General features: G+C 33.5%; 1 protein-coding gene across 1 annotated transcript in view; it reads left to right on the top strand.

Annotated features, from left to right (window-relative positions):
* Positions 1–16,334, top strand: part of Pcdh15 (protocadherin-related 15) — a 759,655-nt gene that overhangs the window by 504,512 nt on the left and 238,809 nt on the right. Inside the window, exon 16 of the mRNA XM_013514752.1 lies at positions 1,522–1,654. Coding sequence (XP_013370206.1) covers positions 1,522–1,654 — 133 coding nt within the window. The remainder of the gene's footprint in view (positions 1–1,521; positions 1,655–16,334) is intronic.

Genomic DNA, 16,334 nt, shown 5'->3' with positions numbered 1-16,334 from the left:
CAATACTGGTACCTCTAACGTTCATGAGAAAAATATTAGCATTTATGCTAACTGTGTTCCATTTTATCAACAACATCTTCTCTGGGCATAAATGTTCTATGCTTAAGGACTAAATGTAATTATTATTTATTTTAACCATTTCACATGTATTTAGAAATACATGTGAAATAAGAAAGACTTGATTATTGTTGAATTTTAAATAGCAAAGTGTGAAATCAAAGGTAGAAATAGATACAGATATTTCAATTGTTTATAAATGTCTAATAGATTTTAATTTAAAGTAAGCTTATTTTGGATCAATACTGCAATTAATGGAGGCTTAAAATTCTTGAAAGTCATTGTGGCTTTTCTAATTCTACTGAAGATATGTTCAAAAACAATTTACATTTCTGCATATTATAAAACAATAAGCTATAAGACCAAGTTTTAGTATTTATGATCTACATTTCACTTAAAAGATTTACAAAACTGAAAGAGTTTAGTTAGGCTCAGAAAACATATTTTGTGACCATATCTTTTAATTGGAATACTTCATAAGAATTTTAGACTATTTTAAGAAAAAGCTGACCCCAAATAGAATTTTTATCAAACTTTAAATTTAAAAATTATAAACTAATGTCATGAGCTTCTTAAGATGATACTAAAGCATACATTTGAGACAATAGTAGGATATTTATATAAAATATCCATGCATTTCAAGATAAAGGATTGTCTGTGTTAAAGTTTCCTTTATATATTAGCCAGCCTTTCTTCTTTAGAAAACCTTGATTATCTTGCTTCTCTCTCTTTCACTGAGTAAAACAATTTTCAGAGTCCAGAGCTATTGAAAAAATGGATTGTGTGAATGTTAATGGTTTTAAACTCATAATGACAAAATACGTTCCTACCCTGCAAGAAAATTCCTTGTCAAGGAAGTCTTTAATTACATCTAATTTTAAACTTTTTATATTGTTCTCTTTAAAGAAGTTTTAAAAACATTTAACTTCGTAATATTTTAGGGTGACAAGGATCACTTTATAATCTTGATTCCATATACACTTACATTAAGCCACTGACGTCAGCAACAGAACTAATAAATACAGTGCATAATTTATTTTTTGTGTTATTTTAATCAATACTCCCTCTGCTGGTTTTATAGGAAGAGAGCCCAAAGACCAGCTTTTATTACTAAATGTTTATACAGTGCTTTTTGCTATCAAACAGTTTTTAAAAAGTCAGAAGTCAAGGCAAAGTAATTTATTAGCTTTATTGTATAAGTACTCCTTTTTAATTTGTGCTATTCATCTAAGTAGAAAAATATATAATAGATGCAATTCATTTTCTTTTACTAAGGTCATTTAATAAAATCATTATATTTTAGTGGTCACTTTTATTTTTCCATTCTTTATGCTGAATTTACTGTTTTCTATAAAATTTGATTGTTTCTTGTCCTTTGAACCCTGCAAATGAATAAAAAATGCTCTCTAACTTTAGACATGATGTAGATTTTTAGACATCTTTTTACACTTCTCTTCCCTGCAGACACTCCATCTGCACAGTGTACATCGAGGTGCTTCCCCCGAACAACCAAAGCCCTCCCCGCTTCCCACAGCTGATGTACAGCCTTGAAATTAGCGAAGCCATGAGGATTGGTGCTGTTTTATTAAACCTCCAGGTATTTTCACCGTGTGTGTGTGTCTGTGTGTGTGTTTGTGTGTGTGTGTATGTGTGTGTGTGTAGACAGAGAGTGGCAGACAGAGAGACAGACTGACAGCCCAACTGCAGAGAGATTAGAGAGTTTCTGCTTGTGTGCTCGCCTATGTTCTAGTGAGCGAAAATTCCATCAGGAAAGGAAGCTGAGGTAACATGGATGGAGGGTTCCACGGCTAACCTGTTCTATTCATTATCACAGCTGAAGAAGTAAGGTTTTGCTGGCATGGATTAGCTGCAATCATTACTGGAGAGAGTGAAGGGATTGTAAACATACATTTGGATATTTTGTGTTTTGCACCCAAAGTCTGCAGCCGACTATTATTTTCTGTCTTGGAGGTGTTTATTCAGTTGGATTTATTTTTATTATGGTGTGATAGAGCAGAAATAACTAGAAACTCCAAGGCTGATGGTCGTCATTCTAATTCTGAGACAGACTTGACTTTATTGTATGGCCATGGGCAAGTTTCGTAAGTGCTGTGCCTTGGTTTATTCATTTAGATGAAACAGGTAGGTTTAACTGATATTTTTATTTGCACCCTAGCATTCATGGAGGGCACATGAATTGTTTACAAGATGATAGCTTAGCTTTTTTATATACTCCTGAACAAAGCACATTTGAATAGTTATGGCTGTAACTTTAACTGAATAAGCAGCTTTAGTTTTTGCTACATAAGGTGTTAATAGCTGTCACTTGCTCTAATAATCTTATCAAACAGAATATAACATATTTTACCTGTGAATGTTAAGAGGGCTGAGATTGCTGATATGAGCTCAGAAGGCTGGCCTTGACACTTAAGATTTTATTGTAGCAGGCAGAGTAGATTCTTGGCATTAATTTTTTCTTCAAAATAGATAAAACAAAAGTCAAATTCATCTTGCTCAGATCTCATGCCGTTTCACTCAAATCCTGATTATTTATCAATGAAGATTTGTTGCTAGAATATTTGTAACTGAAATAGGTGTAAAAATAATGAAATATAGCAGTTTCATTTTGTAGATGAGGGAAGCAAACCTCATAAAAATTAACTGAGTCCTAAATCTGACTGAATTTTCTTTCATTTTGAAACACACCGCTATCCATTAAATATCAGTAATTACTATTGCTGCAAAATTTGGCTAGCATTAACAGATACTTCTCTGTGGCCCTTCTGTAATGTTTACCTCTTTCTTTTTCCATGGGTGTCTAGAGAGGTTGCTTTAGTGTTTATTATCAGAATATGTGGAAGGGAAATTATGTAAAGTGGAATATTAGTGATAAGGAAATTAGAATGATTTTAATGGACCAATTACAAGGAAGGAAATATACCGTTTGTCTACCAGCGAGAAAACAGCTAGTCAAATTACTATAAAAAATGATATTGAATAGGATAAGCATCAACTAAGACACGTGTTTAATGAAATAACACATTTTCTTTAAATTTATGCAAATCCATTCACTAGAATAGAAAAGATAAACAGGAGTCAAAGTAAATCTTACACTTACAAAATTCAAGTAAAAAATTGTGCCTTTTCTACATTTAAATCCTTCCTGACATTGTTCCATTATATAATTTAACTACCTATGAAGTAAAACATAGTGACTCGGGTTTTATTTCACTAAATCAAGAAAGATCCAGGAGCAGTATTATAGGAGAACAATTTTGCATGTGTGGTAAAGATGAAAAGGAGATGGCCTTTTCATATCTCAGCTTTCTTGCTCACAAAGACTGAAGAAAATAGGTGTAATGACATTTCTTTCACCCTTTGTGCTGCTGCTGGAAGCAAAAGACAGGGGGCCAACTGCAGTGGCAGTCTTTATTAGAGAGAACTAGGGTGACACCATCAAAGCGTTCTTCAGAGGCCACCCACCACCCACTTTTGTTCACGATCAGCTGAGACTGAATTTCAGCTATCGACCTAAAGCTTGAAAAGCTTTCATCAAATTACTTTTCCAAGGACTTCTAATAGGAGGGTACCTTAGAGGTACTCCCAATGCTAGTATTCCCTCTGCTCCTGTCCCTTTTGCATATGCGGCACTACTGCCTGCTGATTCGCTGCTCAATTTACAAAGGAACAGAAATGAAAGATGGTAGCGGACTGGCTTCAACATTGTTTTGAGTGACATAGAAATGGTTTGATTTTGGCACTAATGGTTTCATTTGCCCTACCCCTTTTCAGTATGTTCTTGTCATTCTATCTAAAAGTTGTTTGGGAGAGTGTGTTTTTACTTATTGTATTAACACTATTTTGATGGTTGCTGGAGTGATAGCACTGAATACAGAAAAATATTACACAGACCTCTGCTCTATCAAAGTGTGCGTGCTAATGATGGCCAGTGTTAGGTGTGATATATTTTCCTCCAGAATTGTTCAGCTCTTGCTCAAAATGTAACTATACATAATTTTTGGTCAGAGCTTGCTCAAAACTATAACTGTATAATCTGACCTGCCAGTGAAAACTTTTACAGTGATGTGTTATAAATCAAATAACATCAGAACCTTGAGATCCAGCTGTGTGTATATCCTCCCAAATCTCAGCTTGATATTACCATGGTGGTCATATTTATACCACCACCATCAGCACATTAAATGAATGAGTGCCTCCATTCCTGAGCTTTATTAAACACTGAACAACACATCCTAGGTATGGACCTAAGTTCTTCAAGTATTTAGATAAATAAAACTTGTTGACACCAACACCTTCCTGCTTTTTTGAATCTCTTAGTTTTTAAAACTATTTCTATCTCAATAAATATTAGTTAATGCCACCAAAAAGGAAATTGTGTTATATCCAAATGGGTAGTTTTCTCTTTTCCTCAGATCATTATTTTCTCCCAAATTAACCTTATATGTAGTTCACATATTCTTTAAGCAGTCCTAACACCATTAATATAACCCTCCTTCCTTAGATGTAACATACTACATCTCAAAAATTAATAGCTAAGCACTGATTCAGTGCCTTAATTTGTATCATTTACTTATTGCTTCAGTATGGATACCTACTTTATATTATTAACATGCCCACGAACACAAAATCCCAGTGATTTATGACTGAAAGGTATATTCGTTACAGTGTATTCCTCCATGAATCAGCTCCCATTCTGTTTGTCAAATTTTTTCTTCTAGTCAAAATGAAAAAGATTTTTCATTCTAGCAAAATGTTCTAATAACTAGTAAACAAACAAAGCATGAATTTAAATCATAGGATTTTTCTTGGTAGAATTGGATAAATCAGAGTTTTCAACACCTTCTGTTAACTGAAATTATTAGTTGTCTATTATAATGTCTTGATCATTCATCTGGTTTTATTTCTAATTTGTGATTTACATGCTGTGATATATTACTAAAAGTCAGCTACTTTAATGAGCCAATAAACAGCTATAAGACATTAACATGATGTATTATTTCATTTGCTCAGCACCATGTTGCTAAATAAACAGGTGGACTTTACCTTATTATACCTGGTTTTCTGTTGTTGGTTTTTGGTATCAAGAATTGAATTTAGGACCCTGCCCTTGCCAGGCAGGCACTGTGCCTCTGAGCTGCATGACCAGCCATAACTTATTATATCTAGAAAATAAAGAAACAGATGGAATCGACAAAGTTTTTGAGCTACAGTGGTTTAATTTATTCCTTGACTTCTAAGCTAGGATTCCTTTCACCACATCATATTTTTTTCCCCTAGTCTATAGGAAACTATTAAATTTTATACTTTACTTGTTTGGGGAAAGTGAGTGTATTTTATATCACTTTACTTCTATGTTTCCCATGATTAATTTTAGAATATAAATAAGAAAAAATACAAAAAAGTTTGAGAAATTATCACTCATTTCTATACTCAGGAAAAAAAACTTAAAAGAAATATGAATTTACTATTTATTTTCTCACTTAGAGGTTATCAAATAGAACATAGATTATAACCTGAAGTACAGTCAAGCAAAATATTATTAAATTCTTACTTCAGATAATCCTGATTGTTAGAATAATCCTCCCAAAGAATCTATGTAAGAGAGGTCTCAATGCTCTTAAAGAACTTTGTCATTGAAATAAATACAGAAGAATTTTTACTGGTCCATTGTTTTCTTAGAAAGGCCATCTAAGACTGGAAAAAGGACAGAGACTAAAGGAAGAATATTCAAGTGAAATTTGCAGAAAGAAGGAGAAATTGGCACCAGTTCTCAGGTTAAATTTCCAATTAGACTCGAGTCAGTTCAACTGCAAAGGTCAAATAACCCTGGGGAGAAGTGTGGTGGTGAAATGGGAATTTGGGAAGAAAGTATGAGCTGTTCCCTGAAGAGCTTGTCTACTATCATAGGCAAAACAGATCCCATCCAGGACCATAAATCTTAGAGATGTGGCTTCTCAGTATAAGTAAAAACTGAAAGAAGAGAAGTACACATATCAAGATATCAGACGGAAAGCCCGCTGGGCATTTCCTAAAACATACATCTCATTTTGGTAAGGTACCAACAATTCCTAAGATGGTAGTTCTGGACTGAACCCCTTAGTGAGGTTTGTTGGGGCCTGTCCTCTCTCATGCTAATTCTAGAGCCAGAAATGTGAATGAGAATATCATTTGCCTAATTCCAAATCCCTAGGAATAAAATTAGTTTCAAAATACCCTGTCAATAATAAAAAATAAAAATACAATAAAAAAGTCAGAATTCATAGACTAAGTTAGTTTTACTAAATAATAATTAAAGTATTAAACTCAGAGGTCAGTGAGGAAGTCTGCTGCATGCTAGAAATGGAGGACAACACAGCAGCATGAGAAAAGTCTGGGAAAAAATCATTTCAAATTTGTTTTATAAGAGTTGAAATTCCTTGTTCAAATTGTACACAGAATAATGAAGGACCAAATGTTTGCATTTACAAAGTAAAAAGAAGGGACAGATTCAGGACAGTTTGTGCAAGTATATATGTGTACTGTTTGTCAAATAAATAGTTATACTCCTATTTCACTCCACCACTAGGTTCCCACTTGTGATACTTTCCTGTATTGTACATTCTGAACATTATAATAAATACAAGTGATGATCAAAATATATAATGAATGGGCTTTCCTCTTTTTAAAGCAGTTCTGGAAGTCTTCTGTCATGATTACCTTTATGAGGTGTGATAAAATATATAGTTAATGTCACTGTGAAGTGTCATCCAAGAGAGAGGCAGGCTGGTAAAAATATTATGGTATGTCCTTTCCTACCTTATTCATGGGACCTGGTAGCACATGACTTCAAACTCTTTCCCAAAATCAAAATAACCATGAAAGGTAAACATTTTGAACTAATTCAGAACCGCAAAGCACACACAACAGTGCAACTAATGACACTCACAAGAGAGGACTCCCTGCACTGCTTTAGGAAGTGATGAGAAGGGTAAGTGTGTTCTAAGAGAGGGAGTGTCCCATAAGCTTCAGTGGCAATGTGTCCTTTACTGTAATAACATTTTAGTAAAGTATCCATCTTGTTTTTAGTCACAGCTTGTATTATTCTTAGGCTTTGGCATTGGTTTATTTAAGATGAAATTCTTAGTTTCTTTTGTACTTCTACAGACAATCATAATATATAGTTATTAGTAGTAAGCACATGTGTTAATGTGAAGACCATTTAGGAGCAAGTACTGACTCAAGTGAGTCTGTCACCTATTGTTGGAGAGACTATTCCAAATGAGTATTGAAACACAGCTTATTAAATGGGCGGCAAAAACATATATGGAAAATAAAATAAAAGTAGGACCCTGCCTGCACACAATATGTTCTCTTATTGGTAAAAAATTCAAATTAATAAGAAGTAAATGCTGGAAATTAGTCCTTAATTTATGCGTCATATCTCTCACTTTTGCTACCACCTCTATAATTACCATGGCATATGGATTTATTTCTGAAAATGAGTGAGGTTGGAAACAATGACACGTTAAATATTTCAGTTTTGATATTGAAAGAAAATAAATGACAGGTAGAATGTAATACAAGTTGACAAACTATAGTCCATGTGCAATGTACTGATAAGCTAAGAATGCTTTTTTAATATTTTTACAGATTTGTTAAAACATTAAACAAATAAGATATGAAACAAAACAAAAATTTAAAAGCAATATGTAGTCCACAGAACCAAAGTGTTTTATAACTTTTCACACAAAATGTTTCATTAGATCTTAACAATAATTGAACATCTTTAAATACAGCAGCCAAATGACAGTTTTATTTACAAAAAGAAAATTATAAAGCTACCTCTAAAAGGGAAAAGATAGACAAGTATATTTATACTTCTAAAGCTTAGCGCTCATTTATTGTAGTAAAGTGAATTGATGTGAAAGATGGACCTCCCAGCATTTAACTAGAAACAAAAGAAAAATTAATTATCAAGGTTATGTACTTTAAGAAATATTTATTAAAATGAATAAGGGAGAATTACATCCTTCTGATACAAGAAAAAACAAAATTTTAGAAGTTTAGGAAACTGAAGGGAGATTTTTGTCTTGGGGTAGAGAAGAGGAGCGCAAATGGTATAAAATGTAAGCTGCATGGCCCTTGAAATGAAACCGAAGGTGAATAATGGCAGTTAGTTTTGTCCCTATAGATATTTTCTGTTAACTCCTATTATACTTGGGATTTTGAATGTGAGCAAAAAATTATAGGGCAGTGGGAATAATGAACAAGTCCAATGTTAGGGAATAATTAGGAATAAATATTCCATAAATTATGTTCACCCCTTTAAGATTCTTATCTTCTACTGAGAAAAAATAATCACTAGGAATTTAGAAAAAAATGACATTTTGGAAGTCCAAGATATAGATGAGTAAGAAATCAATATTAATATAATGATATTATTGAGCTGTGTGTGGTGATGCACTCTTACAATCCCAGCACTAAGGAAGCTGAAGCAGGAAGATCATTGCAAGTTTGAGACCAGCATGGGGTACAAAGTGAGCTCTAGGCCAGCCTGAACTGCATAGTGAGACCCTGTCTCAAAAAATAATATTATTGAACTCCAATGATATTATTGACAACTAATTTTAATTGAGATCTAGTATAAGACAGACTACACTACCCACTTAAAATTTCCTTATCTTTAATATTCCTAACAAGGGAATGAAGTAACTTTTCCAATGTCTAATAAAAACTTATTGTAGATTCTGAATACCATGGTAAGCTATCTGTCCTTAGAGTCTATTTACTAACTATGTATTGTTTGCTGCTGCCTCTCATGATGGCTGACGTTTGCATAGTTCAGTGGTGGTGAACCTGTGGAATAGGTGTTGTTTTTCTTTTAAGACAAAAAGATATAGTGTATGAGTTATTTATTCTAAACTAAAACCTCAGTATTCAGGTTTAATTGCAATATTGGCACTTTGCAAGAAGTAAGTAAGTTTTGGGTCACAGTTTGGGCACTCATCTGTAAAATGGTCACTATTACTGGTTTAATTCCTCAGATTTTTAAATTTCAAGTTGTAGAGACAAAAAACAATTAAAAAATACAGAATTTCAAAACAAGATGATAGGAAATTAACAATAATGATTATATTGCATATTGTAATCTTCAAAATAATTGCTCAGATTACAAGATACAGGCATGCAAGATTGATCCAAGAATATAAGCACCAACAGTTCCTTTCAAAGAACTAATGGAAATTAGTAGTACAATTATCTTGGATATCTTGTATAGCTATACATATCTTTTTTTTCTCTTCCTTTTTTTTTTCTTTTCCCTCATCCTAGTTGTTCTTTCCTTTTGAGCAGTTTCTTTTCCTGTCACTGTATCTACTATACCTTTTGGATCTTATTTACTCTTTATTTACTCCCTAATTTCTTACACTAGGGGCACAATGCTGAATCTAAATTTTGGAAACAACCCAAATGTCCATCAATTGAGGAATGGATAATTCTTCAGTTTTGTTCAGACAAACCAATAATTCCCTCAATCAAATACTGCATCTACCTAGATGGCTGATCATTAATTTTCTGTCTAGGAAATGAAAAAGAAAATCAGCCTTTATTTTATTGTTTTATGTTTGCTTCATGATTCTTTATAGCAGTAAAGAAAAATATTATACGGATAATGTTCACTTGACACCGAGAAACCTTAATTTCACCACTGATTTAAAATTTTGGTTCCGTCTATCAGTGAACAGTCCAGCTCTGACAGTTTGATCCTTTTTCCTTTTCTCGTTGCTGGAAACTGCAGTAGCAGGTTAAATAGCTCAGGGACAAATAATAAGAGAAATAGAAAAAAGTAAGAAGCTGGCCAAGGAGTTTGGTATTACCGCCTTTGGTTACTTAATGAAAAAAAAACAGTGTAGTACTTGGGGATCAGTGTAAGAAAATATTTTGTCAGTTTGCCATGTGTGTTTTCTTCTCATCTATGTCCATTCTACTCATTTTTAAAATAACTTCAAAAGCTGTAGAGTTTACCTAGTAGCCTCAAGGAATTACTATTTTTACTTCTTGATGCCTTAATCTCACTACGAAATTGATCCATTTCCAGAACTGTTTGAATTAAATGAAAGTTGTCTTATAGCACGACCCTGTTCTTTCACGAGTCCTGTCAGAAGTGCTGGTTTGTTTTTCTGACAGCTTTGAAATGTTCCAGAAATTTCAGGAGGTCTTTCTCCTTTTTCTTTCTTTTTTTTGGTGAATATTTCTTATAAATTAGAATGTACTTTCACTCTGAAAAGGATAGAGGAGTTTGATTCATGAATATTTTACTATTGTAAGATACAGAGATCATGAATCACAGGTTTCTCAAGCATGAATTTACAATATCATTTATGTTAAGGAATCTGCTTGAATATAAGACTTTCTTTGGAGATTCACTCTTCTGTAATCAAAGATGCTTCTCTCTGAACACATTGGTTCTTTAATCTGTTACTGTGCAGGTGAACAAGTGCAGATTGTCCTCGAGATTGCCATTTCACACATAATTGCACAATGTATGACTTATTCTAATTTAGTAGGTAACGCTGCTATTGATAAGTGTGAGGAAAAAAGTCTTGCTAATTTGTCTATTTGTTCTGAGTTTGTGTGGAGGCAAATTCATCTTCTCTTCTCCTTGCATCAGATTTCAGATGATTCTTGTGTCATTAATTACCCCAAAAGAATAATGCCATGAGTGTACGTGAGGCTGCTGAAATGCACTGACCACTGGTATTGATTATGCAGTTCCAAAGCATAACTTATATCTTGTTTTGAACGAATAGATGAATGGCAGAGAGAGAAAACGTGCAATAATGTCCATCATTTGCTCCTTGCAAAAAATTAAATGACATTCATGGGCAAATTATTTGTCCTTTAAAATGACATTCTGATGTGTTTACATTTCAAAAAAATTTTATCACCTTTGGAAAAATCCCTTTTGATACTATGGAATGTACATTATCTAGGAATTGCATTTCATCTATAAGCATATAAAGCAGTCACCAGCAAAGAAAACATTTTATGTATTTTCTATTCATACATAAGCGTACTTATTTACACATATGTACACATGTATTTTCCCCTTTCCAAAGCATAACTTAGTCTAGTGTAAATCTTTCACAGACAATGATAGCTCATAGCCTCAAAGTCAGAAAATGTTAAGGAGGTTACAAAAAGAAGGTTGTTAATATTTGAAACAATTAACTCTTAAATATTTTTCCTCATTCTTTCTCTAAACAGAAAAGAAACATGGTACAAAATGTAAGATTTTACCACAGAAAATATGTACACTGCGAGTTAAATGTGGTAATGGATCTAGGATTTACATCTGTTTCTGGTTTATACCTTAACAGACAAATAAGTGAAAATTATCTTATTTTTCATTCCTAGAGGACGTGTAGTTTAGAAACCTTGTGGCACAGACGTAAAGCCATATTTTCAAGTTTTTTCTGAAAATAATTAGGACTTCAATGAATAGGAGAAAACAGTATTTTCTAATATGACTCAGTTTAGAGCAGAGGTCCTATGGTTATTCGCGCAGGTGGATTTAGATGAGAATTTGTGACTCTCACTCAGCCCAGAGCTGGAAATTCAGTAGAAAAGAGAGTAGCTTTATTTTTAGCATCTCTCCTGCTCCATATTTTCCTCAAAACTTTAGTGGTAACCTTGGTCACACTTTGCAGGATTCTCCTTTTGTCCACTGTGGTCTTTCGAAGAGCATTGCTCCAGAACTACATTCTTGGCTTCTGGATCATAAGGAATTTTTTCCTGGTCTGATCATATTCATAGGGTTTGAATCTGCTATGGTAACTCGTCATTCAAACAAGAGCAACACCAAAGTCTCTCTTGATCCCTTCTTGCTAATTTCCCAGTTCTCTGCTTCCTTTTACTTGAAAAATTTTTCACCTTTGTTCTGCATGCTGCCTGGTCATTGGTCATTCTTCTTGGGTCTTCTTGGTCTTCAAGTCTTGGTCATTCTTCTTAGTTTTTTTTTTTTTTTTTTCTTTTTCCTTAATGTAACCTGGATTTCAGTCTCATTAATTCACTGAAATTGCTCCTTTTGCAACTTCAATAATGAGTCCATTGCCAACCTGTTTTTATTTTATCAGCTTTCTACTGCTTAGATCTGAGTAGACTTAGAGGAAGCCTCTCTAAGACTTCAACATGACAACATCAGTCTTATTCTCGATGAACTAAAATGAGCTATTGGGGGTCTTGTAACTTCAAAGTGAGCTAAAGGAAGTTATGAGGTAAACAGAGGTTTCTGAAAGAAAATAATACTCAGGTGATGAAATACAATAAATATCCCTTGAAAGATCACAAAAAAAAAAAACAGCCTATGAATATTCTTAGAAATGGAAGAACATGTTTGAAGAAGATTCATTTCTCCAGCGGTTTCTTGATGTCCAAGTAATTGCATTCCTTTTCAATTTATTGCTGTTCTTTTCTAAATTAAGATATGTGTGTTAGGAGATGGTGTAGACTAAAAAAAAGTACAAGATGGAGTATATAAGAGCAAGATTTACTTCAGAAGATTTTGACAGGGACAATGGCATCTTCCTTATGTGAAGTGTACATGAGTACTCTTAAACCTGTGACTGGGCTAGCAACCTATCTTCATGTCATGTAGAAGTTCTTCAATGTATATCTAGTGGCAGTGAATGTTTTAGAGCTTTCAAAGATTAAATCAGCCCACTGTGACATGCATGCCATAGATTTGCCACACTGAGTCATATATGCTGCTGGGCAATGCGGAAATTGTGAAAAGTGGGGCAGTGGACATGCATATTTGCTACCTTAGGAAAAAAATGAGGTATTGAAAAATGAGAAGAGGGGGCTGGGGATTTAGCTCAGCGGCACAGCGCCTGCCTGGCAAGCTCAAGGTCATGAGTTTGATTCCTGGTACCGGAAACCAACAAAAAACAAAAAAAAGAAAAAGAAAAATGAGAAGAATCAAATGAATGCTTAAATCTACTAAATCTATTTTTTTTTTTTTTTCTGGAAGAATCAAAACATCCTCAGCAACTGAGTTCTTGCTTCCTTTGCACAATGAATATAAGAAAATGTAGCCCATAGTTATACACTTTGGATAAATATGCATTTCAAATGTTAGTTATTGTCTTTATAAATATTTGGATTTAAATTTGGAAAAATCCCAGAGCATATCCAGCCAATCCTGAAGTGATTTCTGTAACTCGCAGTGGCAGTCCCTAAAACTGCTGTCAGCAGCACAACATATGTTAAGATCACAAGTAAACCATGCGGCATCAGTGGTTAGAGTGTTTGGAAAAGTTTGCAATTTTACTATATTTCCTATTAAATTTAAATCATTTTCAAACCATAAAACATAAAACTCTGTTCTGGGCACTCAAATAACTTCAACCTAAATACTTAATCAGTAATGGTGTATTCTTTAAGCTTTTAGGCTTTCATGCTTGAGAGTTCCTGAACTATAACCCTTGGTTTCCTATTCCCGAGTCTCCTAAATTTATATTAAATAAAATGATGTTTTCACTCCACCAATAGATTCTGCAATTTACACATTGGTGACTTGAAATGTGAATGTTGTACAAGGCATTGGAAGTAATCCATTAGACATTAAATAGACCTTCTGTCTCTACCTCCCTAGAAACCCAAATCAGCAAAGCAAGAGATCTACAGAAAACACTGAAAACTGAATGTGTTTTTGAAACCACATATCATTTTTATTGTTTTTGCTTTGCTTTTGTCTATGTTATTATTATTATGTTGTCGGTATTTTATCATTTTTAAATTTTTTTTATAATAGAAAAATAGTAACATATAATTAGTTACAATAGCTGTTATTGTAGGGAACATATGTTCTAGATTTCATTGGATGGTCTCAATTTCAAGAACTCAGTGTTTTGTTTTGTTTTTAATTGGACTGGATGACAGAGGAATTATTTTAAAATTGATTTAAATGAATGATTCTCAGCCAGCTTTAGTTATGTCCTCTTGGAGACATCTGGCTATATCTCTAGTTATTTTTGTTTGTTGCAAAACAAATCTTACTGACAATAGTGGTGGAGGTCAAGTAGGCTGCTAAGAAAATGTATAGGACAGCCTCACAGCAAAGAATATCTAGTCAGTACTGTAGAACCATACTGAAAATCTGGGTTTATAGGAAAAAAGTAACCCGAGAAATGAGATAGAATACAAGGACTTTATCTTTAATGGAATTTATAGACAACTAATGTACAAGGGAATTACATATCATATAACTGATGCATCTATATTTTAGAGATCTGGACCAAATGTATTCAAATAGACATTCCCTATTTGCTGCTATGTTTTAAAATTATTGTTATATCTTATTTAAACTTATGTTTCCAGCTTTCTAGATAATGCTTATATATATATATATATATATATATATATATATATATATATGGAAATAAACCTACTATTATTTATTCCTTTTTGGAGACAGGCGTCCTATGGAGAATTTATGACTATAGGTGAAAATCAGACATTTTGTTTACTTCATGCAAGACCATTGTATGATTCAAGAAAACTTACAATATCTAAACTTGGTTGACACAGAGGTTTTTTTGTTGTTTTCTGTTTCCTTTTTAATTGACCAGAATTTAAACCATTCTGCTCTTTTTAAAGAACATGAATAAAGGATTAATTTGATTTCTTGATTGAATGTGAAATATTTGCTATGTAATAGCTGCTAGTATTTTCTTTTTTTGTTTGTTTGTTGTTTTTTTGTTTTTCTCCCGGTACCAGGATTCGAACTTATGACCTTGCACTTGCCAGGCAGGTGCTGTGCCGCTGAGCTAAATCCCCAGCCCCAGTTGCTAGTATTTTCACAGCAGTAATTAATACTACATTTAGTAACTTGGCAATGAATGATTCTGACTGTGCTGTATTTAAATAAACCAGTTTATGGCATATCTTAAAGCTGTTTATTGCTTCGCATACTGACAGCTCTTGTTGATTAAAGTTTAAGTATACAAATGCTATAATTACCTAGAAATTTTGATAAATAGAAAGGAAAGAACTGTGCTATTAAGTTACACTCAGTAAACAGCTAATGTGTCAGTTTTCTAACAACAATAGGAGGCCCAATTGATCTTGAGAAGCTGCTATGGTGTTTCTATATTTAATTGCCAGAATTAGTTAATTTGCATCTGAGAAAACTACTTTAGATACAAGAAATAAACCAAATATTTTTATTTAAAAAGTTAAGAAACTGAAGAAATTAATTAATTGTCTCTTTGCACATCTCTTAAAAGTTATACACACACAAAATTCAGTGATAATTTTAAGAGAAAATAAAGGCAAGAGGTCCTTTTCGTCTCTATGTTTTCCCCTGTCACACCAGCTTCACTCACACAAGAGAGTAATGTTATTTTCAAATAGCTATTAATCTATAGTCTGAGCAACTGAAAAGATTGAGTTACTTTTAACAAAAATAAAAAGATGTCTTGGAGAAGAGTAATTCTCCAGAGCTTTAGGTATATTCAGTCTGAAATGCCTTTGTGATATTTGTAGTAGAGTGAATGCTCCTGTTCCACGGAGATTCCTAGGTGAAGGTTAAATATTTAGAGCTGGACCTATAGAAGGTACTTTGGTCAGGATGAACTCTTCCTCAATAACATTTGTTCTTTCATAGGGGATGAAGAAACCACAGACATCTGCTTTCTTCCAAGTGCATGCACAATGGGTAGAGAGCTGTCTACAAACCAGAAAAGGTGCCCCTAGCAGATACTAGCTCTATCGGTGCCTTCATTATTGACTTTCTAGCCTCCAGAAATGTGAAAAACTAGTACTCTATCGTAGCCTGACATTAGCGAGACAATGTCCAACTTGAGGCAATTGAGTACGTGGTTGGGTGGAAGCTTGGTGAACATGCGTGGACTAGAAATACAAATCTGAATTCTTGAGCATTTAAGCATTAAAACCTTGAGGTTAGAGCAGGTTGACAGTTACAGGCAATGAGCAAAAAATGGAAAGGATGGAAAATATTGAAGAATAAAGACATTAACCAGGAAGAGTAGCAAATGATACAGTGTCATGGTTATGGAATATGGGCCATGGCTAAGGAATCTTCAGAAGGATGATCTGGAAATAACAGTGAGGAATAAGAAAGCTACTTTGGAGCTATAAGAAAATTGTGCTATCATGGAGAGCGTGGTTTTGCTTCAAGCAAGAAAGTGGTTGGAAAAATTAGAATATTGGAGGCTTTGCTTATGATAAAGAATTAGTTCCATAAAGCATAGAGT

The sequence above is a fragment of the Chinchilla lanigera genome, unplaced genomic scaffold, assembly GCF_000276665.1.
Source record: "Chinchilla lanigera isolate Chin_1 unplaced genomic scaffold, ChiLan1.0 scaffold00024, whole genome shotgun sequence".
NCBI lineage: Eukaryota > Metazoa > Chordata > Mammalia > Rodentia > Chinchillidae > Chinchilla > Chinchilla lanigera.
Note: the sequence above shows the minus strand (reverse complement) of the source record. Positions and strands in the feature narration are given on the sequence as shown.